General features: G+C 34.3%; 1 protein-coding gene across 4 annotated transcripts in view; it reads left to right on the top strand.

The window, feature by feature from the left end:
- Positions 1 to 22,788, top strand: part of NPAT (nuclear protein, coactivator of histone transcription) — a 44,777-nt gene extending 21,989 nt beyond the window's left edge. For 2 of the 4 annotated variants that reach the window (XM_019714896.3, XM_019714894.3), the window contains 14 exons: positions 484 to 524; positions 953 to 1,186; positions 2,258 to 2,339; positions 3,309 to 3,396; positions 4,269 to 4,360; positions 4,440 to 4,542; positions 11,095 to 11,191; positions 11,835 to 11,963; positions 14,031 to 15,695; positions 17,072 to 17,187; positions 17,263 to 17,371; positions 20,025 to 20,085; positions 20,200 to 21,358; positions 22,565 to 22,788. In XM_019714896.3, the coding sequence (XP_019570455.3) occupies positions 484 to 524; positions 953 to 1,186; positions 2,258 to 2,339; positions 3,309 to 3,396; positions 4,269 to 4,360; positions 4,440 to 4,542; positions 11,095 to 11,191; positions 11,835 to 11,963; positions 14,031 to 15,695; positions 17,072 to 17,187; positions 17,263 to 17,371; positions 20,025 to 20,085; positions 20,200 to 21,358; positions 22,565 to 22,642 (4,054 nt within the window). In that variant the 3' untranslated portion in view covers positions 22,643 to 22,788. The remainder of the gene's footprint in view (positions 1 to 483; positions 525 to 952; positions 1,187 to 2,257; positions 2,340 to 3,308; positions 3,397 to 4,268; positions 4,361 to 4,439; positions 4,543 to 11,094; positions 11,192 to 11,834; positions 11,964 to 14,030; positions 15,696 to 17,071; positions 17,188 to 17,262; positions 17,372 to 20,024; positions 20,086 to 20,199; positions 21,359 to 22,564) is intronic. The other 2 variants (XM_019714895.3, XM_074335522.2) reach the window with 1 other exon arrangement.
- Positions 22,789 to 25,794: the final 3,006 nt, after the last annotated feature.

Here is a 25,794-nt window from a genome sequence, read left to right as displayed (position 1 = left end):
ATAGTCACAAATATGATAAAACCAGGATGTCCTTTGAAATCAGTTTTGGGATTCTGAAGTATTTATGGAGTCATACGTGAAATCAGAATTTCTCTGGGAAGCCATCTCTATAATTAAAAGAGATAATTGATAATTGTAAAATTTTATATGTATAGCTTTCTTAAATATATTAAGTTCCTAAAGTCAAGTCAAATTGTATTCTTAATGGGATGTCAGAGCTCTCTAATACATTGCATTAGATAAAATTGTGTGATAAACGTGATAAAATTGTGTGTGTGTTTGTTTATATGCCACTATTTTTCTACTAAACCAAATAAGATTATGTTACCCCTTGCCCCACAAAAAATGTGCTTCTCTTTTTTTGTCTTAGAGATATCTATTGCTTTTTAACTCAGTTTATTTCGGGTGTGACTGCAAGTAAATCAGAGTATATTTTGACAACAGAAGATTTTTAATGTCTAATTACTTTGTTTTATTTGTTAGGAGTATGCAAAGTTCCCCAGGATTTGCTGCCAATCAGAGAGGTTAGTATTCAACTTTAAATAATATTCGGAGTTACTTCAGACTCTATCAGAAGAACATTTTAATTAACACTACATGTGTGCTAAGTGTGTATTTTGTTTAAACTACTGCTTTTCTAAGTATAGTTATCATTTTAGGAACTAATATTTGCATTATTGCAAAAATACACATTTTGAGTACTCCCTGTTTAAGTTTGATTTCTAATTTTTGGAGGTGTTCTCAGTATGAATTACTACAAAAGAAACATACTTTTAGATTTATAAAGTTTTAGTGTATTTATTTCAGTTTCTTTCATATAAACTAAGTTGATGTTTTTGATCAGTCTATAGATCTAACATGTTAAATAATAGCATATGTATCATGTAAACTTCTTAAAATCCCCAAACTACTCTGACATTGAGTTAATTCTTTAAATGCTCATGTATTTCAGCTCGAACAAGAAGTGGGATTGCAGAAATCAAACGGCAGAGAAGGCTTGCAGCTCAAACAGCTCCCGTCAATTCAGAGTTGCTGACTTTACCGTATCTTTCAGGACAGTTTACTACTGCTACTACTGCTCCTTTGACAGCTACACAAGTTATTCGGCCAATTAGCCAAACTTCAATTCCTTTGAGGTCAAATTTTGTGGTAGTTAACCATGCACAGTCACAAGACACTGTGACCAGTAAGTTTAAATTTTACTTTCATAAATTTTGTTTCTAATCAAATTGTATGAATGAAATGATATACTAATGTCTTTATACTCATGGTATAAAATTATAGCAAAGAAGAGAGAAACAGACTTCAGGTAAATTTGCCATGAAATAGATATACTATTAAATCTATGAGACAGTATAATCTAGGATTCTGATTTCTATTCTAACTGAAGTTCAACCTTGAGTTTTGTTGTACTTCTAGTTTTCTACATTAATAGAAAAGACAGTTGTATTTGATTTTTAAAGGAATACACATATTCCACCACCTCATTTTTGTTCATGGTAGTCTGTCCTCCTATTCATCTCCATATCTACATGTTGAAAATCCTTCATTACTCCAGGCTGAATCTTAGAGTTCTAGGGATAAACTTAGAAATCATCTTAGATACATCTTGCTTGTTGTATGCTTGAAACTTTTGAAAACACATGATATTAAGGGGCAAAAAGCAAGTTAATAGCAGAGTTGGAATTAGAATTGAGGTGCCAGCTCTCTGTTTCTAGTCTAGTCTTTTTTCTCTTTTGTGCAGCTAAAATTTATTACCATTCATTACATTCTCCCTCATTTCCATCTTTTCTCCAACTATTTTTATACCTTTGGGTAAAAACACTTAGTATATGTACACTATAGTATACACTTAGTTTATACTTCTTACAATTCTTCCATTCTGCCATGTTTTTTGTTGTTGTTGAGCCTGTACTATACTTAGTGTTTTATTGCAAAATATTAAGTTATAGATGCTATGTTTTATTCATCTTATGTCTTTTACAGTGCCTTACATGTGGCAGCACTCAGTATATGCTAATTGAATTTAATAAAAAATTTTGCGGAGTGGCCAGTTAGTTCAGTTGGTTAGAGCATGGTGCTAATAACACCAAGGTTGCTGGTTCAATCCCTGCGTGGTCCACTGTGAGGAAAATAAATAAATAAGTAAAATAAAATCTTAAAAAAGTTTTTTTTGCAGTACTACTTATTCTATTAATTCAAGTTTAGAAAACTATTCAGTTTCCTTGACTTACTGCTTTGTTTTCTTGAAACACAGCTGGAGAGCCTTTAAATATCATTCCTGGTCCTCAGGAGAAGAAAACTCATGCCAGTTTAATGTCTCCTGGTAGACGCAAAAGGTAAATGCTTTTTAAAATAAAAGGACAAGTTTCCAAAACTTAAAAAAAAAAAGATTGATGCCAGCATATTTACATTGTAAATAAATTTAAGATTGGATTAAGTTCTTGGGACAACCGTTATATCCATTCCAAAACACATTTTTTTCACATTATCACCTCTGCAAAATCAGATTGTATTCTTATAATGGCATATCACTGTTTCATTGGAAATATATTTTTTCCTGTTGTGGTACAGAAATTTATATCTTAAAATTGATGTTCTCTCAAACTTTTTTGATAAATGTTTTCTAAATACATATATGTAATACTAGCATGTTTCAGGGTCTATAAACACATATTTAAAGTCCTCAATCAATTGTTAGAGATCTTTTCAGGGACAGTCTAAGCAAAGTTCTTTCTGTCCTACTTAGCCCATGTATATTTGAAGGATATTTCAGAAAAGAGGGCTAATAGTTTAAAATGGTTGTTTGTTTTTTCCTGTTTTCTCAACTACCATGCCAAGCGTATTTTTGTTGGAATTTTTACCACTGATTTTCTCTCATTCAAGGCTAACCTCAACCTCCTTTATGGCACGTTTCCTCACTGAACCACATAAAATAGTAAAACAACTATAATAATACCTAACATTTATAGGAACCTTGACCTTTTTATAAAGTCTTTACGTATACTTTATTTCAAGTTTTTCATAAACCCAATAATGCAGTTGGTCTTATCCCATTATAAAGTGGGTCAGAGGGTCATAGCTTACTTTGCTACCGACCACGTAGCTAATAGGTGGTAAAGCAACCTCAAATTCATTTCTTAATTTGTGTCTAATAATGCTTTTCTACTCTACTACCCTTTATTCCTACCACAAATCAAGAAAATACCTATTCTACCAAGGTCTTAAGATTTATGTCACTATATACAGTTATCAGTGAATCTGTTAATCATACTAGTTAAAAGCCAAGCTTTTAAACTGTGTTTCAGTGAATCTCAAAGGAAAAGTACTACTTTGTCTGGGCCTCAATCAACAATACGGAATTTCCAGGACCCAAATGCATTTGCAGTAGAAAAAGTAAGTGACACTCCCAAACTTTGCAACTTGAGATATTTCTGAGTTTTAAAATACTAATATATATACCAAGTGTGTGTGTGTGTGTGTGTGTGTGTGTGTGTGTGTGCGCGCGCGCGCACAGTATACACCAGTGGTGCCAAAAAAATGTATACACACTTTAAGAGCTGTTAACACATGGTCAGCATTGCTCAAGCAGTAGTTCGCTGTAATCAGGTGCTGATGGTAACCATTGAGCACCTCTTGTAATTGCAGAAGTCAAATATGACTTGTAGTCATCTTGTGTTATCAGTATTTATTAATACAGGTTTTTCCTTTCTTAAAGTGTGTATAGGTTTTTTTGGTACCCTCTATATATAGTATGTGAGAGGGAGAGAGAGAGAGAAAGAGAAGTGTGTGTGTGTGTGTGTGTGTGTATGTGTGTATGTAATACAGTATTTCTATAAGACTGTGCAGGGGAATTGCCTTGGGATAGATGGTGGCGAAGTTTAACAGGAGACAGTTCATTCAGAATACATAACATGTGCAGTCACACCAAGTAAGAAACAGCTGTATGTTTAGGAAATAGTAAGTACATTGTTGGACTACATAATAGATCCTTTTATGGAGTCAGATTATTAAAAACCTTGTATGAAAAGCTAAAGAGTTTGGAATTGTCTGCTGTAATCAGTGAAGGAAGTTGGTGAAAGATCTGTGAAAACACTTGGCAGTTGTAAAATGTATTCAGGTGTTAATATAGAGTGGGCTACCATAACTTCTGAATTTCCACCTAGATTTGTTAAAACTACCCAGCTTCTAATAATTGATTCTTTTAAAATAATTAACATAATATTCTATCTATCTATCCTTTTGCTAATGTTGACATTCTTTTCCAGCAAATGGTTATTGAAAATGCACGAGAAAAAATATTAAGCAACAAATCTCTTCAAGAAAAGCTTGCGGAAAACATTAATAAATTTTTGACTAGGTAAGCTATTGTGTTTAAAATACCTAATTGTTTTTGCCTAATTAAGAACTACATTAAAAATTTTGCTTCTGTACTACAGTGACAACAATATTGCTCAAGCGCCAAAGCAAACAGATAGCAACCAGAGACTGGTTGCTGCTACTGAACCAGAGACTTCAATTGATGAACTCCTGGGACTTCAGGTATGGGGTGGGGTGTCTGTGTGTAGTACATAAACTCACAGTTAAAGTTGATGGTATTTTGCTTTCATTCAAAACCATTGTCAACATTATAGAGAATATATCAAATTATTTAAAATAATAATTTAATATATAGATTTATTACCCAAGTGTAATCTGTTCCTGAAACTATGTTAGATAGTGAAATTTCAATTAGTCAAAATTCATTACAGCCATAACACCACATAACGACGTTTTGGTCAACGACAGACCACTTGTATGAAGGTGGTCCTGTAAGATTATTAATGGAACTAAATTTTCTGTAAGAAATGGAAGGATATATGGTTCAGGAGAAAATTTTTTTTTCTTCTGACAAAAGCAATAACTGGGGAGCCTGGCAATAGATTTCCTCTCACAGCACCTCAGTTTTGAGTGTACAGGTTATATCCCAATCAGTCAGCCAGTGACTTCATTTAGCACAGAGGAGCCTGTCCCCAGCGCTACATATTCAGAGGGTGCTAGAGCCGTCCCAGGTGTAGCATGATGGTCTTCAGAATACATTGTTGTAATTCTTTGTTGAGCACCTAAGATCCTGTGTTAGGATCCAGGTCCACAGAAATATTAAGTGTCACTGCCACTTTGGTAAAAGCCTTCTGTGGTAGTGTGGATCCAGCCTGTCCCTGTATTTTGGAAATATTTTCAGGTTGTAATGATGTAAAGCATAGATAAGTTTTATTTCTTCCATCAATTCAATGCCAGAGAGAGCCATTTGTGCCAGATAAGGTAAATGGAACTAAAAACATTTCCAAAGTCAAAGTATTGAATCCTCAGGACTACCCGCTCCATGTTAATACGTTGCATACGGCGGGGTTTAAATCCCTCATACCGCTCTGTTCCAGCAGGTTTTTAAAAGAAACTACTTTAAAATGCACTCTTTAAAGCGTAAATGCTTCTATGTCATTTATTATTTTTCTATAAATAATAGATTCTACAAATAAATTATTCTATAAATTATTCTATAAATATTCTACAAATAATTCAATAAAATATGCAAAATAAAAAGAGTCAACAGTAAAAACGAGAATTCTCGTTATCTGTCCTTAACGCACGGCTCAGAAAAAAACGAAGATTCTCGTGATCCGTACGCAACGTGCTAAAAACATCCTCTAGTTTATGACTACCACGAAGTTCCTTAATCTAACCACTAGTCCAACACTCCGTAGCCAAAACCACATCGCCACGACAGTCCCCTATATGTTGCTTTACCACTTCATCTTGATTTCTTATTCCTACTGATCCTTAGGCCACCTTTCACTCCCTCCTGACAGTCACAATAATGGAGATCTATGCCTTACTCAGACTGTTTCTCCTCCATATTTCCAACCAGCCTATATCACATCCATGTTCATGAAGCAGCTTTGACAGCTTCGGTGTTCTATTTCTGACCCTGTCAGAAGGAAGCAGTGGGGGAGCAGGGGGGCTTGTGGGACAGTGTTTATCAAGTCTACAGTAGTGTACAGCAATATCATAGGTCTTCACATTTACTCAGCATTCACTCACTGACTCACCCAGAACAACTTCCAGTCTTGCAAGTTACAAGTATACCATTTTTTTATCTCGTAGACCATATTTTTACAGTACCTTTTGTATGTGTAGAAACACAAATAACCATTGTGTTAAAATTGCCTACAGTATTCAGTACAATAACATGCTATACAGGTTTGTAGCCTAGGAGCAAATGGCTACACCATATAGCCTGTGTGTATAGTAGGCTCTATCATCTAGGTTTCTGTAAGTACACACTGTGATGTTCACACAACAATGAAATGAATTAACGATGCATTTCTCAGAACATATCCTATTGTTCAGCGACACATGACTAGTTTTTCCAGTTTTATTGAAAAATGATTAATATACATCACTGTATAAGTTTAAGGCATGGAGCACGGTAGTTTGATTTACGTATATTAAAATTGCATTATTTAAATAAAGTAATAAGACATTCCTAACCCATCTAATAACTAACCAACTCCTTCAGATACCAGTAAAATACTTCTATATCCATACAACAATCAGTTGTAGATTTCTAAGTATTTAATACTTAAAGATTCATTAGTGGGTGTATTTATACAATAAGCAGCAGTTTTGTAGTGTATACATAATAAATTAATTTTCTCTACACTGCTACAAACTATAAAAATATAAAGAAACAATGAAGTATTATGTTCAAGTATATAAGGAATCCAAGTAATAGTTAACAAAATAAAATGAACAAGAGAAAAGAAATAATCTTTTTTTAAAAAAGAAAGATTACTAACTAAATGAATAATGTGTGAAATTTACTGTGAAGAGAAGGAAGATAGATATACTCACTGTTGCTATTCAGCAATAGTGAAGGTGAAAGTGAAAACTGGTAAAGGAAGACTTGAATAATATATGTTTTAAGCTTTGTCCATGTGCAAATACCTTTTTGAAGAGCAGCTGAGATTGACTGCAGCACACCCTTTTACTTGGACTGTCAGGTGATATGATCATTTTTGTTGCCATGCCGACAGAATGAATTCATTATAGCAGGTTTTCTTTCAGATGATAAATTCTGTGTAATACCAGTGAGTTTCTTTTGTTTTTTTGTCGGTTCCTTCAGACTACTTTAAAAACTTTTTTGGTATATTTACCCATTGTGAAATTCAGTAAATTTATCTACCAGTACTACTTTAAAAAGCCTTTTTTATCTTCATGTTGAACAAATACATGTTGCCTATTCTAAACTTTTATACTCTTGAATTCCTTGCTTATAGTTTCTCCACAAACACATCAGACATCATGTGGTTACATAATCAAGGCACTCTGCTAGATACTGGGAGAGATTATATGAAAGTGAAGACATAACCCTCTGCTCTTGATTGTTTATAATACTATACAGTATTTGGGAAAAGTTAAAAATTCAGATTTAAATAACTTTTTAAAACAATAGCAATACATAATACCTACTGAATAGCATATGCATCAGCTTCACTAAGACGTGAATGGCCAGTTATACAAATAGGTAAAGTAGGAATTTTGAAAATACCTGCTTGTTAAAAGCATCATTAAAGAAAATTAAAAGGCAAATCATCAACTTGCAGAAAATATTCATAATACACACCTGGCAAAGGGTATATCCAGAGTATATAAAGATAATAAAAAATAAACCATACCATTTTAAAAAATAGGTGAAAGACTGGAGCAAACAAGGAAGATTCGGGAATGGCCAATAAGCCCAAAAAAAGATACTCAACATTATTTGTCATTTGGGAAATGAAAGTTAATACAATGAGGTGCCACTGCACACTCATTAGAATGGCTTAAAATAAAAAATCTGACACCTACCCAATGTTGGCAAGGATGTGAAACAACTAGAACACTGAAAAATTGCTGGTGGAGGATGTAAACTACAGCCAGTTTGGAAAACAGATAATTTCTTACAAAGTTATGTATACATCTACCTTGTGACCTGGCAGTTACTACTAGGTTTTTACCCTGAAGAAAACAAATATGTTCACAAAAAAACAAGAATATTCGTATCAACTTTATTCATAATAGACAAACACTGAGAGTAAACGAAATGTCCATCAACAAAAAGGAATAAACAAATTTTGACATGGTCATAAAATGGAATACTACTGAACAATAGAAAAGAATGCGCTACTAATACACATAAAAACAGTGGGTGAATCTCAAAAAGTTATATTGATCAAAGAGGGTAGACATAAAAGAACGTATATTGTATGGATCTATTAAATAAAGTTCTAAAACAGGCAACACAAATTTACTGATAGAAATCAGAAATTGTTGCCTGAATGAGGGTAAGGAGAGTGATTTGCCAAGGGGAGTTTTTCTCTAGAAAGGGGAATGGTGTATGGATGTGTGAATTCCTTGGGTGATGGGAATGTTCTACATTTTAATTTTGATTGGGGTGATGGTACATGGTCCTTGTAGTCATCAAAGCTCATTGAACTGTGGACTTAAGATTTGTGTATTTTATTGTCTATAAATTATACCTTGCATTTAAAAAATATTTACAGGTTGAATTTGTAGGTACATTTGGAACGTGTATTTCAGGATTCTTTGGAAAGTTTAGAATAAAATGAGAGATTACTAGAAAAGTGTGTTTCTCCAACAATAACTTTTATTAGGTTATGGTGCACCATTTCATAGTTTAACATTGGATTCTTGACTTGACATTTACATTACTGTAAATTTCCACGTTCATGGATATATAAATATTTGTTCAAGCTCCTGATTTCTCCTAAATCACATTTCATCAAGAATTGTTGATGTTCTCTTTACATCCTTATCATCCAATTTAATTGGTTCTTTAACTTCAAATAATTTTTTTTTCATTTTGTGGCCATTTTTATTTAAAAACCCAACTTTTTATCACTTTTGAGAGTTCACTTTACATTTTGCTCCACATTCATTTCCTTTCCCATGGGATTCAAATGTATTCTTCACCAAAATTGAAGAATTTGCAGAATAATTTATAGGTAACTGAAATTGAGATTTTTAAATCTCCAACTATAAATGGAGAGTAAATAAATGCTCCTAGCCAGAATACTAAAATTTCTTTGAAATACAATATTTTAGCTGAAAATATTCTATCAGTTTTGCTTTTTATTCTATAATATATTCCTGTTTGTTTTATTTTTAACAAAATCTCTTAACTGTTCATGTAAAATTGATGCAATTGAAAAATAGGTCATTTTTATCCAGCTACTTTGCACACTTTCTAACATACTGTTCCAGCTCCAGTGTGAAAATTATCAATCTACTGGGTTGAATTTCACAGGAAACGTGGTGGTGTTTTACCCCAATAGCTTATAAGCGTGAGAAATCTCAGCACTCCTGCTGACTGTTCATGGGTAGGGTATATACCCTTTACCCCATGGCTGCACACCAGTTTTGAATGAGTTATTCTAAAGTGTGTTCAGCATCATTCCATTTAAATCATAACGGTCTCCAAAGAAAGTTCAGGTGTCCAGTAAATATGGAAATATATTCAATTCAAAAATAAATGTAAATTAAGACAACAAATTACTTTTACTTAGTTAGACCAGTAATGCTTAAAAATTGCTAATACCCATTATTTGTAAGAACATGCACATTTTTACACAGAACAGGCATCCTTCCAAAGTGTCTTTGGAAGGCTGCTTAGTAGTTCTCAAAATTTTAAATCTGTATATCTTTTCCACTGAGAAGAATTTGTCCCAGGAAATGAACAGGTACCTGGATAAAAATTTTCATTGAAGCATTATGTACCGTAACTGAAAATTAGAAAAAATGTAAATGTCCAAAAGTGGGAATTGGTTAAATTGTGGCATAGTTATGCAAACAGAAATGTTTGTATGTCTGCTACAAAGGGGTTCCTTCCCTTTAAAACATAATGAATTAAACATTTAATTTTGTACCCTAATACTAAAAAGACAATATAGGGAATTTTTAAAAAGTGTAAACCTGCGAGGACAAAGAACAGGATAGGATAGAGAAAAGTTTTTTGGAAGTTAAAACGGGCAAGTAGTATCTGAGTTGGCAGCAAAGGCAAAGCTGAGATAAAAGCCACGTTACAACCAGAAGCCCCAAAAGGCCCATCACCAGTACTTCTGAAAGTAAAGATAGCGCTTTGACAAATAGGATAGGGTGCAAAATTTAGGAAGTGGTTAAACTCCGTATTTTCTCCCCATTCCACACTGTCCCCCAGAAACACTGTTGTCAATCATAAACTCTCTCAGGAAGAAATCTTAACTCAAAAGAAAAACACTAAACATACAGATGGTTTTGTAAGCTTATTCTACAGCGTAGATTGTAGTTGCTCCCACCATTAGCACAGTCTTCAGGTAGCTTTTGGCATACTGCTTTTAAACATGAGCAGACAGTCAAGGATTGTCCAGTATTTGAAGAAATTTGGTCTTTAATATAAAAAGACTAAAGTAGATAGGTAAAAGGGGTAAGATAGATTTATATCGGAGGACCTAGGAAGCCATGTACAATAAGCTAATGTGAAAAGAGAAAAACAGATTAAAGAACATAACACCAAACTCATAGAAAAAGAGATCAGATTTATGGTTACCAGAGACGAGTGGGGAATTGGATGAAGGTAATCAAGAGATAGAAACTTCCAGCTATAGGATAAAGTAAGAACTGGAGGTGTGAGTACAACATGATAACTGTAGTTAACGCTGCTGTATGGTATATTTGAGAGTAGATCCTAAGCGGTCTCACAAGGATGAACAAAGCAAAACATTTTCTTCTCTTTTATTTTTTTTAATCTATATGAGATGATGGATGTTAACTTACCGTGGTAATCATTTTACAGTATGTATGTAGGTGGAGTTATTATGCTGTACACTTGAAATTTATACAGTGCTGTATGTTAAGTAAAAAACCATACTTAACATACAGCACTGTATAAATATTTTGTATTTATATACATATATAGTGCCTACATTCATTTTATTTTAATGTTTGGGAATGTAGTTCTTTGCTGGTATCAAACCATATTAATTCAATTAGGATAACTTTTCTTCCTCCCGCCCCCAGAGTGAAATCCACATGTCTGAAGAAGCTATACAGGATATATTGGAACAGACAGAATCTGATCCAGCATTTCAGGCACTCTTTGATCTCTTTGACTATGGTAAGACCATTTCTTTCAAGGCAGTTAGAAGAAAAAGTTTCTCCAGTTGTTTTGGAAGCTTAACCAGAGTGAAGCAGCATTCCCCAGAGCATCTGAAAAAAGTTGCTAATTTTCATTAAACGTGGATATGAAAGGGGTTTTTGTTTTGTTTTTTCTTAAAGAAACTTTAGCTAGCTGTAAAAATGGAGGATCGTTTTGTGATTTGTTTTTGTGGGCATTTTTGCCAGTCAACGCAAATTTTTGAAGTCTACTACTATACATACATTATATTAAACACAGTTGGATAAACAAAAGGAATACAAAAAATTGGCCATTTCCCTCAATATGTCCTAGTGCAATAATTCCCAAAGTGCAGTCTCCCAATCATCAGTATCAGCGTTATCTGAGAACATGTTAAAAATGCAAATTTTGGACCCCTCCCCCCACAGGGGGTTTCTGGTAGGCTAAAGTTTAAGAACCACCAGTGTAATGGAAAAATCTTTTTACTTGTCAGTGATGTACAAGGCAACATATTAAAAACATCCAAAAGACCATAATTAAAACCAAAGTTTAACATTTGCTTGACCACTGTCAAGCTGCATTAATTGATGCTTATTTTTATTTTGGTCATTTAACCAATTGTTTCCCTGTTCCCTTTTAACAGGTAAAACAAAGAATAATAAAAATATATCACAAGGCATTTCCAGTCAGCATATGGAAACCAATCCCAATGTAGTCTTAGCAGATGAAACTAATCTAGCAGTTAAAGGTTCTTTTAAAACAGAAGAATCTGGTAAGAATTTGACTTTGTTAATATCATCAATCCAAATCCTAATGTCAGTCTCTTCATTAGAAAAAAATAAAAAGTATTCCCAAGCCTTTAGTACTTTGATTAAAAGGTGAGTTTTTAGTACTTACTCTTTCATGATACAATAGATTCTCAACCTGCAAAATTTGTTATTAATAGTGTTGACCAATTCAACAAAAGTATAACATTTAACATAATTTTTGGGCCACAAATTCAAATCCCTAATATATAAGGTTGATATTTGATATTAATCATTCAGTCTAGTAAGTTTCGCTAACTGCTCAGTATATCTTACTTCTTTAGAGGAAATTATATGTGATAGTCTTGAATTACGGATTTTATGGATATTCCTATGTGTCTACTAAGTCAGTTCTTTATATTTCTGCCTCCTATGGAGTACCAATATGGCACAGAATTGCCTGACAACCATTTATTGAATGAGGGAAAGCAGTGAATACGTCAGTCTTAGATCTTTTAAATATTTGCCAATTTTCTTTAAATTTTACTTTTGTGAAATATAACACATACAGGAGTACACAATAAAAAATGTATATAGCTCATTGAATTAAAATCCAGTGAATACCATATAACCATCTCTCAAGTCAAAAAATAGAACACTGCCAGCACTACCAAAACCTCTCTTCATAGCCCTTCCCATTCAATATTTCCTCCATCCCTGCTCCTCATAGATAACCATTTTCCTGGCTTCTGTCACATTACCCTAGAATCTCAACACTTCTTGCTAAACTTTATGAATCTTTAGTACCACCTCTGTCTATTTCTGTCTATAGCAAGCTATGCCAAAATAATCTTTTCTGCTGATATGTTTTCAAATGTCATTACACCCTCCAGCCCCGCACAACCCTGATGGCTTCCAAGTTTCATACCATGTCTTTCAAAAACTAGTTTTGCAGTATCTCAGACTACATTCCTACTTTGAGTCCTCTACATACACCTAAACCCAATCTTCCATTTCTTAGGTTGAATTATAGTGGGTGTGTCTTTCTTACTATGTGTTATGACTGCTTCAATTAGGCTCTATCTTGCGCAAAACGAAACTTGAAATCCTGTTTTCTCAGAAGGTCTTCCACTTCCACTTCATTGAAACTGTCTACCACTGAATTTAGTTGGCCTGAATGTAATTTCCACTAATCTCCCCACAATAAGGATTCAAATGTGCTGTACACCCAATATTATGTTACCAGTGTCACATTAACAGAATTATATGATAGTTGATAAATATTTTCTGGATTCTTCCCTATATTTTTCCGTATTGTTAATTGTTACTGTTTTTCTGTCCTAAACTGTGAGTGCTGTTTGACACAGTTTATCAGTGTTATTTTCTGAAATGCCCTTTCTTATTCCAACCATCCCACTTTTATTTTTCAAAGATCTTTTCATATTAAACCTCCTTTATAACACTTTCTCACTTCCCCAGGCAAAAAGAGGCACATTTTCTTCTCTGCTTTTATAGTTTTTACCGTGGTTTATTATGACTTTCTGTTCTGTATCTGCTTCCCTTACTAGCCAGATTTCTCCAAGGTCATTCATCTCTGTGTTCCAGTACCAGTCATACGCTTGATCTTCAGTAAACGTGTGTTGAATATTAAACAGTACACATCAAAGGTTGATCATGCAAAATGTACTTGACCCCATTTTACCTTTAAGAATGTATCAGATAAAGTAAGGTCAACAGAGATGGTAAAAGTTGAACAGCCAGGTGTTTTTTAAAAACGACATGTTAGAGCCAGATTTTTTACATATTGGTAAATATTAGATGCTCTTAAACCTATATACTTTTTTCTCCATTGTGTCATCTGTTTTCCAAGAAGCTTGAAAAACATTGGCACTGTTTAAAAAGGTATCAGTAATAATAAAAGTACCTCTAAGTGTTTGATACTCAGAAAGGGGGTCATACCATTTATCAGACTTCAACTTACTGGTATGTCGATGATTAGTTACTTCATTAGCTAAATAGGTTTTACAGTAAAGATGATACTTCAGAAGCAGTACATACTCACCAGATCTTTCTGTCATCCTAATGTTTTGCAGATGATCAATCTGGTCAACCCCCAAGTACATCTTATCAAAATGAAGACACATCAAATGCTTTGAAGAATGGCAACAACCATGATGAGCTCAGACAAGAAGCCCAGGAACATTTTTCCCAGATAAGCTCTAGCATCCAGAAAAAGCCCTTCAAAACAGTTGTACCTACTGAACAGAAGTGTAACCTTGATGTTACCTTTGAGTCTGTGCCTAATTTGAATGACTTTAACCAAAGAGTAAATTCTGATGCTGAATGTAATCAGCATTGTGCCGAGTTATACACCAGTCAGATGTCCGCTGAAACTGAAATGACTGTGGAAGTTGAAAAGAATTCTTTGTCTCCACATGTGCCCAATGAGCCTCCATTACAGCCTGATCAGTCTGAAACACAAGTAACTTCATTTGTTTCCCTTGGTGGTGAAACTAACAATGAAAACTTAATTCTCTCTGGGAAAAGTTCTCAACTCTTATCCCAAAATATACCATTAACTGCAAAGCCATCTAAAATGAGTCAATTTTGTGAAAGTTCTAACGATACAGGAAGACTTAAAACAAATTTCCATGGTTCCAAGTCACCAGATTCTAGAGAAATTCACCAGAGTAAAATGGAAATCAATAATGTATTACCACTTACATCACAACAACTTTCAGATTGCCAAGATAATTCTTCACTTCAAAGTAAAATATTACCTATATCTGTTGAAACTTCAGGTTTAAATATATCTGAACAAGAAGTAGAAATTCATCTTGGAAATTCAATATCTTCAATTAAAGAAAAATCTAAAGATTGTTTAATTGTTGAGTTGAATCCTTCAGACAATGAAACTCAGCCCTCCAAGTCTGAGAAAGTTGCTTTGGATTCACAAGAGCCTTCATCTGTAAAAGAAGATAGAGATGGTATTTTTCTCTCTTTAGGTGAAAATAACTGTGGGGAAGTTGCATTGATGCCACCAGAAGGTAATCTTATAGATGACAGACATTCTCTTCCTTCAGAATCTGTGTGTTCTTCAGTGGTAGATTCTCACTCTGAGTCCCAAAATACTAGTGATAAACCTGCCAGCAACAACTCAGCAGAGATAGATGGGTCAAATATTGTGTCTCTCAAAATTATAATCAGTGATGATGCATTTGTTTCTGCAGATACTGAACTTAACAGTGCTGTTTCTAGTATCAGTGGAGAAAACTTGCCAACTATAATTTTGTCTTCTGCTAAATCACCTGCCAAAAATGCAGAATTAGTTAAATGCCTGTCTTCAGAAGAAACTGCAGGTGCTGTTGCATCTGCTGAAGGAAGGAGGGATTCAGCCTTAGTGGAACAGAGCCTTTTAGTGCTCAAACCTGAAGACTCTGCAGTAAACAACACTCAAAATGAAGAAAGCATTGCTTTTTCAGCCAGTGTTACACCATGTGTTTCCAAGGATGGAGGGTACATACAGTTGATGCCAGCTACAAGCACATCTTTTGGCAATTCAAATAACATTCTGATAGCTACCTGTGTGACTGATCCAACAGCCTTAGGAACAACTGTCAGTCAGTCTAATGTTGTGGTGTTGCCTGGGAATTCTGCACCTCTGACTGCCCAGCCTCCACCACCTCAATTACAGACACCACCAAGGTCAAACAGTGTATTTGCTGTCAACCAGGCTGTGTCACCCAACTTTTCACAAGGTAACTTTAAGAACATACTGAAGTTTATTTCCCTGGACTGGGCTCTAATTTCTCTTATGTATGCAGTTATTGACTAGGAGGTAGTAAGTCATAAATAGATGTTAATATGAGAAAAGATTCCGAAATTTGTGATTATCTCTCTTTAGCTAATTAATTCATTCAAACCTGTTTTTAAATTTGGTCAGCTATGGAAGTCAGTGGTTTACTTTTTTGCGTTTTTTCCCCACAATTCCCAATCCATGTGCTAAGGTACACGAGAGAGAAAAGAAAGGCTAATTTATCAAAGAGCTATTATAGTCTTTATTTTCAAGGAATTCATTATCTCTTTGGATGCACTTTGAAAACACAACTTGAATTTCTCCCTTCATAAACCCATTGTAATTTCTCATTGTCTTCCACCTTCCAGGAACTGATCTCTGTCTTTAGAATTCTTTGTTTATAGGAGCACTTGTGGCATGTATTACGTAGTGATTGACATGTCTGTCATTTTGGTTATTTTTGATTTTCTGTTCCTTGAAGATAAGAGCTTATGGCACATTCATCTACATTCCCTTATATATTGGTTCCCAACCTTCTTCCCCCTCTTTTTTACATTATAGGCATACAGTTAAATCTGATTAACTATCAGCAATTAAGTAGTAAGCCTGATGAATCGATTTCTAGTGTTATTTCAAATAAGATAAAGCAGGGGTCAGAATTGGCAGAGAATGTGGAACTTGAGGTGAAGCTTAGAGAAATAAGGTAGTATTTGGAGTAAAAGGAAGGAAGTCTTAAGCAGCACACGTGTAGGTAGGTATTTGAGAGACTGAAGTAAATATTCATGAAAGTGAAATCAACCTACCAGGAGCAGTTAGTGAATGTCTGAGGGAAAGATTCATTTACGGAGCAGAGCTAAATGATGATAGCTACAGACTATTGTTGACTCCTAAAGACCATATAAGCATTGTGATTTCTGCCCCCAACCATAGTTTTGACTGGTTGCTCACTTATTTGGACCCTTTTTGACCAATACCATTGAGATAATAGGTGGGGGTTGTGAATAAGCCTTGGGCTGTTAACGTTTAGCTGGGACCCTAATCTTAAGCAGTTTCACTATTCTTTCTAGAGGATTCAAAATAGAACTGAAATACGATCTGTTGGCTGTAGAGTCTTATGCTTATGATATTTATCATGACTAAATGCCCTAAGACTAATATTCAAATTGGCTTTTTTCAACTTGTTAGCCTTGCTGTTTGTCCTAAATTAATTTTTTTAAAAGAGTAGATTGTAAAGGAAACAGGATTATAATTTTAGAGGATTCATTTCAAGTTGTTAATTCTTTTGATGTCTTGTGTTTATGAGAGAAAATCTTATTTTGAGATTTTTTTTCCCCCCAGGATCTGCCATCATAATTGCTTCTCCAGTCCAACCTGTACTCCAAGGAATGGTAGGAATGATTCCTGTATCTGTGGTTGGACAGAATGGAAATACATTTTCTGCTCCTCCTCAGCAGGTAAGATTTATGAACTAAAAATGGTGCAGTGATACTTTTCAAACATAGTATAATTAATGGCATCTTCTCTTATAGGTCCTTCATATGCCTTTGGCAGCACCTATATGCAATAGAAGTATCCCTCAATTCCCCATCCCTTCAAAATCTCAGAAGACCCAGGGACTAAGAAATAAGCCTTGTACAGGTACATTTTTAAGTCCATTAATATCAACATGATGTCTATGTATTCATTTGTTTACAACAACACCATCGTATTTTCTTTTTGAATACTTATGCCATCCCTAACAAGTGATCATCCATTTTTTGCTTAAAGTTTTTTTCAGTAATTTAAAAGATAAATAGAACAAAAGAGAGTTTAGAAAGAGCCCACGTATTTATAGGAACTTGCATGTGGTGGTGGTAACATCAGAAGTCAGGGGACAGGATGGATAAAATATATTGGCTGGTATATGTATTACAGAAAAAAATTAGATCCCTCCCTTATACTATATACAAAGGTGAACTCCAAGATGATTAAAGACCTACAAGTGAAAAGCAAAACAATTAAAGAATAAAAGAAAACGGAAGACTATCTCAGTGATACTGGGATAAAAGAATTGCTTTTTGAAAAATAAAAACATAGTTTATAAATGGAAAAATGTAATAGTGCTGACTACAAAATTAAAGATTTTGTCAGCAAAAGACACTACAAAATAACCCCAGATTTTAATTCAGGGCCTTAATGAATGTTTGACCTAGTTCTCAGACTTCTCTACCTCAAACTTTCCCATCTTCCTGGGTGACAAAATGACCATGTTGCTAACCTACCAAACACCCTAACCCTCAGAATTCTTTGAGCCTTTCCACTTCTAAGTCTTTAGTCTTCACTCTAGTCAACCTCTCCCATAGCTTCCTAAATTAATTTTTTTAACGGGAGACTATATTGTAAAGTAACCAGGATTATAATTTATTAGTTCTTATTAGACCTATAAGAGTTTTAAAGGCCAATGACCTCTCTCATTTCCATATACCCATTGAATCTCTCTTCAGCCAATGAGAGCTCCTGTTACTTGAATCCTTGCCTTTCGCCTGAACTTTCCGTTTCTTTCTGGTTTCAGGACCTTCACTATCCAGGCTAAACCCTGCAGTCCACCATGTCAGCCACTTTTCCCAGTACTCTTCAACACCTTCATATCCACATTCTTCTACCTTACCCGCTTGCTACCCTCCAGCCCTGGATCTAATTAACCATCTGTATCTGCCTTTACACCTGGGCTTCTTAGCATTGCTTTAGAAGTGGGGCCATGCCCTTCATACCACTTAAAAATTTCCCACCGTCACCGCCCCTTAGCAATCACTTTAAATGTCAACTTACCTTCTTTCCTATTGCCCTTCAAACAAGCCAGACTTTCACAGCTCTTCTACTCTTATCAGTAGTAAACTCCATTCTCGCATATCACTCCATTTAATATGTACCTGTCCTACTTCCAAAAGTCATTCTTTCCTTTTCCTTTCTTTCTTAGGAATAATTATCTCATTCTTTATAAGACTAATGCAATCTATGTCTGCTCTAGATTCTATCTATTTTTCTTCAACTTTTCTTTTTTTGGCTCCTTGCCTCTCTGGCTGTAAAGTTCCTTAGGTTTGTCCCACCTGCCAACCCTTTATCCCCAACCTCTCTTATCTCTCAGTTCTTTATCCACATTAGTGTCTTTTCTCATGTATCCACTAAAACTTGTAAACTGAAGTCACCGGTGGTCCAGTATAGCCACATGCATTGCACATTTTCCATTCTTACTTTACTTCCGTCTAACAGTTGATATTATTGATGGTTTCTGGCACCACCACTAAGCTGTGCTCCTCCCTTTCTAACTTTACGTAACTTAAAATTCTACACATGTAAGTCCCACCTCTTCTTCCATAAAGACCTTCTCTGCCTACTTTTTCCTCCTTGGTTAATGTCACCATTGAGTCCTCCTTTACCTTCATATCTGTATGAATGCCCTTTACTGTCTCTAAGACCCTTATCATCTCTTATCTGAAATATTTATAGCCATGTAACTAGAATACCTGTTTTCAGTTTTCTTCTCTAGTTCATTTTCTACACTACTGCCAGAGTGACTCTAAAATCTATTCATGCATCTTCCCTATTTAAAACTATATGATCTCGTCTTTGATATTCTTTCTAGCTTCATATCTTACTGCTGTCTCACAATTTTTGCCTCCTTTGTCAAAAATTATTTGCCCATATATATGTGGGTTTATTTCTGGGTTCTCAATTCTGTTCCATTGGTCTGTGTGTCTGTGTTTCTACCAATACCATGCTGTTTTAATTATTGTCACTTTGTAGTACAATTTGAAGTCAGGGAGTATGATACCTCTGGCCTCGTCCTTTTTTCTCACGATTGCTTTGGCTATTTGGGGTCTTTTGTGATTCCAATGTGCTGTAAGTGACATAGCCTTGCAAACATGACAGTTATGTAGGCAAAAATTTTTAAATAAGCATAACATATTGCTTTCTTTAAGTCACTTTCCGGATCTAAGTAATATCCTTAAGTGCTATATTGAGCATTGTAATTCGTAAATCCAGACTGGATTCACAATATTTGCCTGAAGTTGAAGCAAGGCATTTGTTCCATATCTATATTTGCTCTGTAAAATGGATGAGTGACCGTCTTGTATTATAAAGCTGTTTTTAAACCCAGTATGTGAAAGTATTTCATTTGTACATTAGCTATCATTTAAAATTTTTTCTTATAATTTATGATATTGTGATCTGTTTCATTTTCTTTCAGAGGAATATACTCTTTTTTCTCAGAAATGGTTTTCTTTTCTAATTAATTCATTTATAATTTCAGGAAAGCAGGTAAATAATTTGGTGGATTCATCAAGTCACTTAGTTGGATGTCATGCACAAAGGTGAGCATACAAGTAGTTTTTATCAGATTATTTGAATGCTCAGATTCAAAATATAAAGGATTTCTTTATGTTGCTAAAAGTAATTTTATTTTGCTGTTTTTTTTTTGTTTTAAGAATTGAAGTTTCTGACAAGAATATGGCAACAGATCTTGGAAAAAAACTGGAAGAAATCACAGTTCCCTTCTCAGTAGAGAATGTAGTTCCAACTAGCAAACCATTTGAAAGCCACAGGCGTGTGCTCTGTTTTGATAGCACTGCTTCTCCTGTGGCAAATACACAGGGGACAAACCATCTGATGGAGTCCCAAAACAAAGAAAGGAATGACGTTTCCTTTCCAAATCTTGACTCACCCATGATGTCCTCCACCTTAAAACCTCCTTCTAGTAATTCTCTCAAAAGAGAGAGAGAGAAACCTCCTGTGCCTAAGATTTTATCTAAATCAGAAACTGCCATTAGCCGACATACCACTATAAAAGAAACTCAGTCAGAAAAGAAAGTTTCAGCGACAGAAATTGGACTTGAATCTTTTCATAAAGCAACAGCTAATAAGGAGAATGAATTACGCAGTGATGTGGAAAGGCAGAAAAATCCAGAAACTTCAAAACTGTCTAATGGGCAGCAAAATGGGGGTTTACGGAATGAGAAAACTATAGCTTCATTGCAAGAACTAACAAAAAAACAAGGCACATCCTCAAACAGTAAAAATGTCATTTCGGTAGGCGTCACTGTAAAGGATCTAAAGCAAGAACAAACCAAATCTGCCAGTTCTTCAATTAACCCACTAAGCAGGCATACCACAGAAATGTTACAGGATGTTCAGCGACATAGCCCAGTAAATCGGCTCACGGAGAGTACTCAGTTATCTGTTCCCCGGACACCTGGCTCAGGGGCAGGGGAAAAACATAAAGAAGAACCCACAGATGGTATCAGGGTTCCTTCTAGTAGGCGTTTCTTCGAAGACAGTAGCACAGCTAAAGTAATGATCCCTCCTGTCACGCCAGACTTGCCCGCCTGCAGCCCCGCCAGTGAAACGGGGAGTGAAAATAGTGTAAACATGGCTGCCCATACATTAATGATTCTTTCCAGAGCAGCCATCTCTAGGACTACTTCAACAACTCCTCTAAAAGACAATACACAACAGTTTAGAGCATCTTCAAGGAACACCACAAAAAAGCGGAAAATTGAGGAATTAGATGAGCGTGAGCGAAACTCCCGTACTTCTAATAAAACTCTTGCAAATTCATCAATACCAATGAAAAAGAAGAAAATGAAGGCAAGTTTGAAAGTCTTAATTTCAAAATCATACCTTTGCCCTTCCTTCAGTACTCAGATTAGAGAGCTCAGCATGTTTAGCCATAGCTACCTAACTGAACATTCTGGTCAAGATAGCTTTGTGTTTTGATTGACAAAAACATTTTGTAGCAGTGTCTCTCAGCCAGTGTGGTACTCAGAAGTTGTCCAGAAAAATAGCATTTTTAAAACAATTGCTGATGCATTTATTTATAAACATCTTGCTTGGGGAAAGGAAGTTTTAATTTCTGTCATGGTAGGATCCAAGTTTTTTTTGTGGGGGAAATGACAAAGCATGAAAGATTGGAAAGCCACTATTGTGTGTGGAATTACCAACTAAGAAACTACTTTGCAACTCCTACATCTTGTTTTTTTTTTCACATGTCCTGCCATGTTTTTCATAGGCTCTTATAGATGTTAATATGTTGGAGCAGCATAAAAACTAAATTTACCTATTTTTTCTTTAACCATGGTTATCTGTAGGAAGGCAGTGCAGGGATAGTATTGATAAATGAAACCCATTTTTCCTAAATCTGTTTAGCCTTTTAGTAAGTGAATAGAAAGAAAGGTGTTTAAAATATCATGGTATCAGGGAAAGAATCTTGGCTTTGCTTCCTTGCAAGCTTGGGTTTGAATCCGCATCTCCTGCTTATTGGTTCTTTGTAGTTAAGCCCATAGCCTTTCTTAGTCTCAGCTGCATCATTTAACAAACGTTTACCACACATCTGACCTGATGGCTGTGAGGAATAAGTGTAGTGTTTGTCAAGTGTCCAGTGTATGTTAAGTGTTTGGAACTTGAAAAGTACCTGTTACTCTTAAAATCTTAGTAAAACTTTCTAAGATTTATGGTTTGGCATTAATGACCGCCTTACAGATAGTATATTCTAGCTTGTCTCATTCAACATTCATATACTCTAGACTTGTATAATGTCTTTTGCCCTCAAGTAATGTTGGAAGAACCATTGAAGTATATTTTATTAGCCTTGGGCTTATAAAATTTGTTTACATCTCTATATAACCAAAATTCTAATGAACTGAAAAAAAATGGCAACAATTTTGGTAGCATATGGGAGAACTGATAAAGGTTCTAAGTGACTTAAGAAAGCTTTTTGGCCTTGTTTGAGTTCAATATGTTAACTTAGGTTTCTTTTTTCTTTTTTTCTCTTTTTCATTTTTCTTTTTTTGACAGAAAAAGAAGCTACCCAGTTCATTTCCAGCTGGAATGGATGTGGACAAATTTTTGTTATCCTTGCATTATGATGAGTAAACATTCTCAACATATAAAAACAGTAACTGTTTAAAACTCGTATCCCTTACAACTGCGAGTGTAGTAAATGAGATATTGACAAAATCTGAAAGCGTGACCTGCACTTTCATCGTACTGAAATTTCACTTTATATCTAAATCATGCTGTTTCTGAAGCAGCTTCCTAGTTTGTAAATAGATTTACTTGATATATTTTTATTTTGGAAAAAAAAATTGCAGAAATGTAAGTAAAGTCAATCTGCAAAATTGTATAGCTTTAATTGCATATTGTAAATATTGTGTAAATATTGTTGAAATAGAGGTTAAATCAACCTAATGTTCTTACACTGTGTTTTTTGACTTATGATCCCTAATTCTGAAGCTTATTTATCTGGAATAGTTTCTCACTATTGGGGAGAAAATAATGTTTTTCCTTATAAATTGCCTTCAGTAACTGTCCAACAAGACATTTAAAGACTTAGCCACTAAGGAGAACAAAAGTGATAACTGCCTCAAATGGTAGTGAAGCAATCAGAAAACAGTTTGGGTTTTTTCTACAGTGAATACTTTATCATCCTTTCTTATAATTGAAGTAAAGATTATATTCCTGAAATTTTATACTTCTTCTGGTTGACTTGGTCTCTTTGTTTTAAAAAGAGAGTTTTGTAAACCATTTGAGTGTTTTCATCTTTTGTTTATAACTTGCAAGATCTTTTACAGGACTGTTAAGTATTTAGACTATTGAGCCATAAAAACTTTGGTTATGTAGTAGTTGAGATTTCTTCGGATGTATATACTTTCCCCCTAAATATTGGGGATTTAAAGAATTGCACTAATTCATAGAACTCCTTACATAGTAGTGACCAATGCACATGTAATTTAAATCTTATATTCTGTTAAAGCTTATGTGGAGGATTAACTTCTGGTGTCCTTTTAGAAAGCCATGTCCATCATAAGATGTAAGAAGAGAAATTATAGTTTTATATTTGAATGTAGTTTCTCCTAAAATGGGCTGTTAAATAACTATATCTGTACTGAGATATAGCACATTGTCTTCTGTGCCCCTTAAAATGCTGTAGTTACTAAAAAAAGAAAGAGGTGCCTTCTCTGTATTGGACTCACACACATCAGTAAAGTTGATGAATTGGTTTAAATCTTTAAATGAGAACAGAAATTACAATTAGTACCTGACCAATTGTGCCTAGATATGTTCTCTTAAGTGCTTTTTGTATGGTTAAATATCAGTATATTTAAGGTTTGTTTCCTACAGGTATTATGTACTGTTCAAGTCATTTTCTGCAACTTTTTTTTTTTTTTTTTTGTATTGGGCCTTTAAAAAACAAAATCCATCCTAACTCTAACACATTTCTCAATGTGTAAATCACATCTTAATTGCTGAACCTTACTGTAGAAATTTGTGTTAAGACATTTTCATGATGTGGCAGTGGTCTATTCCTAAGGAACTAAATACACAATTAATGTTTATTTAACTCAATTTGATACTGTAATACAGTTAGGTTTGAATAAATATTTTCATTAACTTAAAGTTTGAATTCCTTCATATTGGCAGTCATTCTCATTTAGATACTTTGATTAAATTCCTTTGCAAATCAATTCTTGCTTTTTCAGTTCACATAATGCTACAAATTAGACTTTCTTTTCATTCAGTCAGTATCTTTATATGTGCTACATACTAAGAATTCATATACAAGTAAAATAAGTTCATTTTCTTCAAAATTTTTAGTTCACTAGCCAGAAGCCACTAGATAGAATCCAAAGACAACTTGTACTTAGAGCTTTCATTTATGTTCAAGACCAAAACCGTAATCCCCATTTTACCTTAAGTGTCCAAGCATGCTGGACTTAATTGTAGTATGGTACCTGGTAACCTATTTTAACTCAAATGTCCAGTGACAGCATTTCAGGGTTAAAGTATACCACAAACAACTTGTGGCTACTTTTACTACATGTAAGGATGCACTCGTCAGTTTGTACACTTTAGTGGTTAATGTAGTCAAGTATATGCCAAATCTAAGAAGTCTTACAAGACTTAATTACAATTAAAACATTTGATTATTTTAGCCCTGGATATTGTTGGAACCCTTAAGTATGTTGAAATTCTACATCAGAAAAGCATCTATTCGCATTCAGCCAAAGGCTAGGTGCTAGGACTATTAGGAAGACCAAGATTTAAGCTTTGATAGGAGTAATTTTAAAGGCATGTTACTATATATTCTGCATTTATCCATTTCTCAAGCCACCATCTTTCTGCCTCAAGCCCAATTTCTTGAAATTATGTATCAACTTTTGACTTTATTATTATGCTTCCTCTTTTAATAGACGTTTTCCTTTTTGCAAATGTTGGTTGACATTTTAACACATTACTAGTCTTTTTTCTGAATTATTTTTCCTACTTAGTTGAACTTAAACTGTAAATATAACTTCCTAATTCTTCTTTTATCTCAGTATCAAGTATTTTCCAGTTTTTAGCAATTTTTTAAAAAGTAGTGAATGTATATGTAGATACATATTTGTTCATGCTACCAATTATTTCCTTAGGAGACATTTTAAAGAGTGGAATTACCAAATCAAAAAATTAACGTTCATTTTTTTAAGGATCTGAATACATTTTGCCAAATTCTTCCAGAAAATTAATTTACATTCCTGCCAGGAAATTGTCATTTTTTTCCATAGCATATGCTTATCCCTTACTGGAAATACATTCAGCTATATCATCACTGATTCTAGACTTTTATTTCTTGATTTGTTAAAATTAGTAGTTAGTTCCTAATTAATGTGTAATTTATTTTGATACCTGGTGTGAAGTAAGAAACTACATTTTTTTCCCTAAATATTTTACCACTTGATTCAGTATAATTGGTTAAAATAAGGTTTCTCTCCCCCTTATACATTTACTTAGAATGTCTCTTATTCTGTACTGATGCACAGTATTTTATTCACAATTCTAAAATCCAAAAGGCTCTGACAACCAATATTTTTCCCCTAAGTTTACCATCAAAACTCATTTCATGGCAAAACCTGACCTGATTTGACTGAGACTTCATGAGTCCTTATATCGTTTGATATGAACATTCATATTTTGCTGTAAAAGTAGTAATGTGCTTAATTTGTATCCTGTTTCAGATTCAACTACAGGTATATGAGATATCTCAT

This window comes from Rhinolophus sinicus, chromosome 14 (assembly GCF_057876585.1).
Source record: "Rhinolophus sinicus isolate RSI-liver-muscle chromosome 14, RSI-T2T, whole genome shotgun sequence".
Taxonomy (NCBI): domain Eukaryota; kingdom Metazoa; phylum Chordata; class Mammalia; order Chiroptera; family Rhinolophidae; genus Rhinolophus; species Rhinolophus sinicus.
This window is presented reverse-complemented; position numbering and strand designations above follow the sequence as displayed.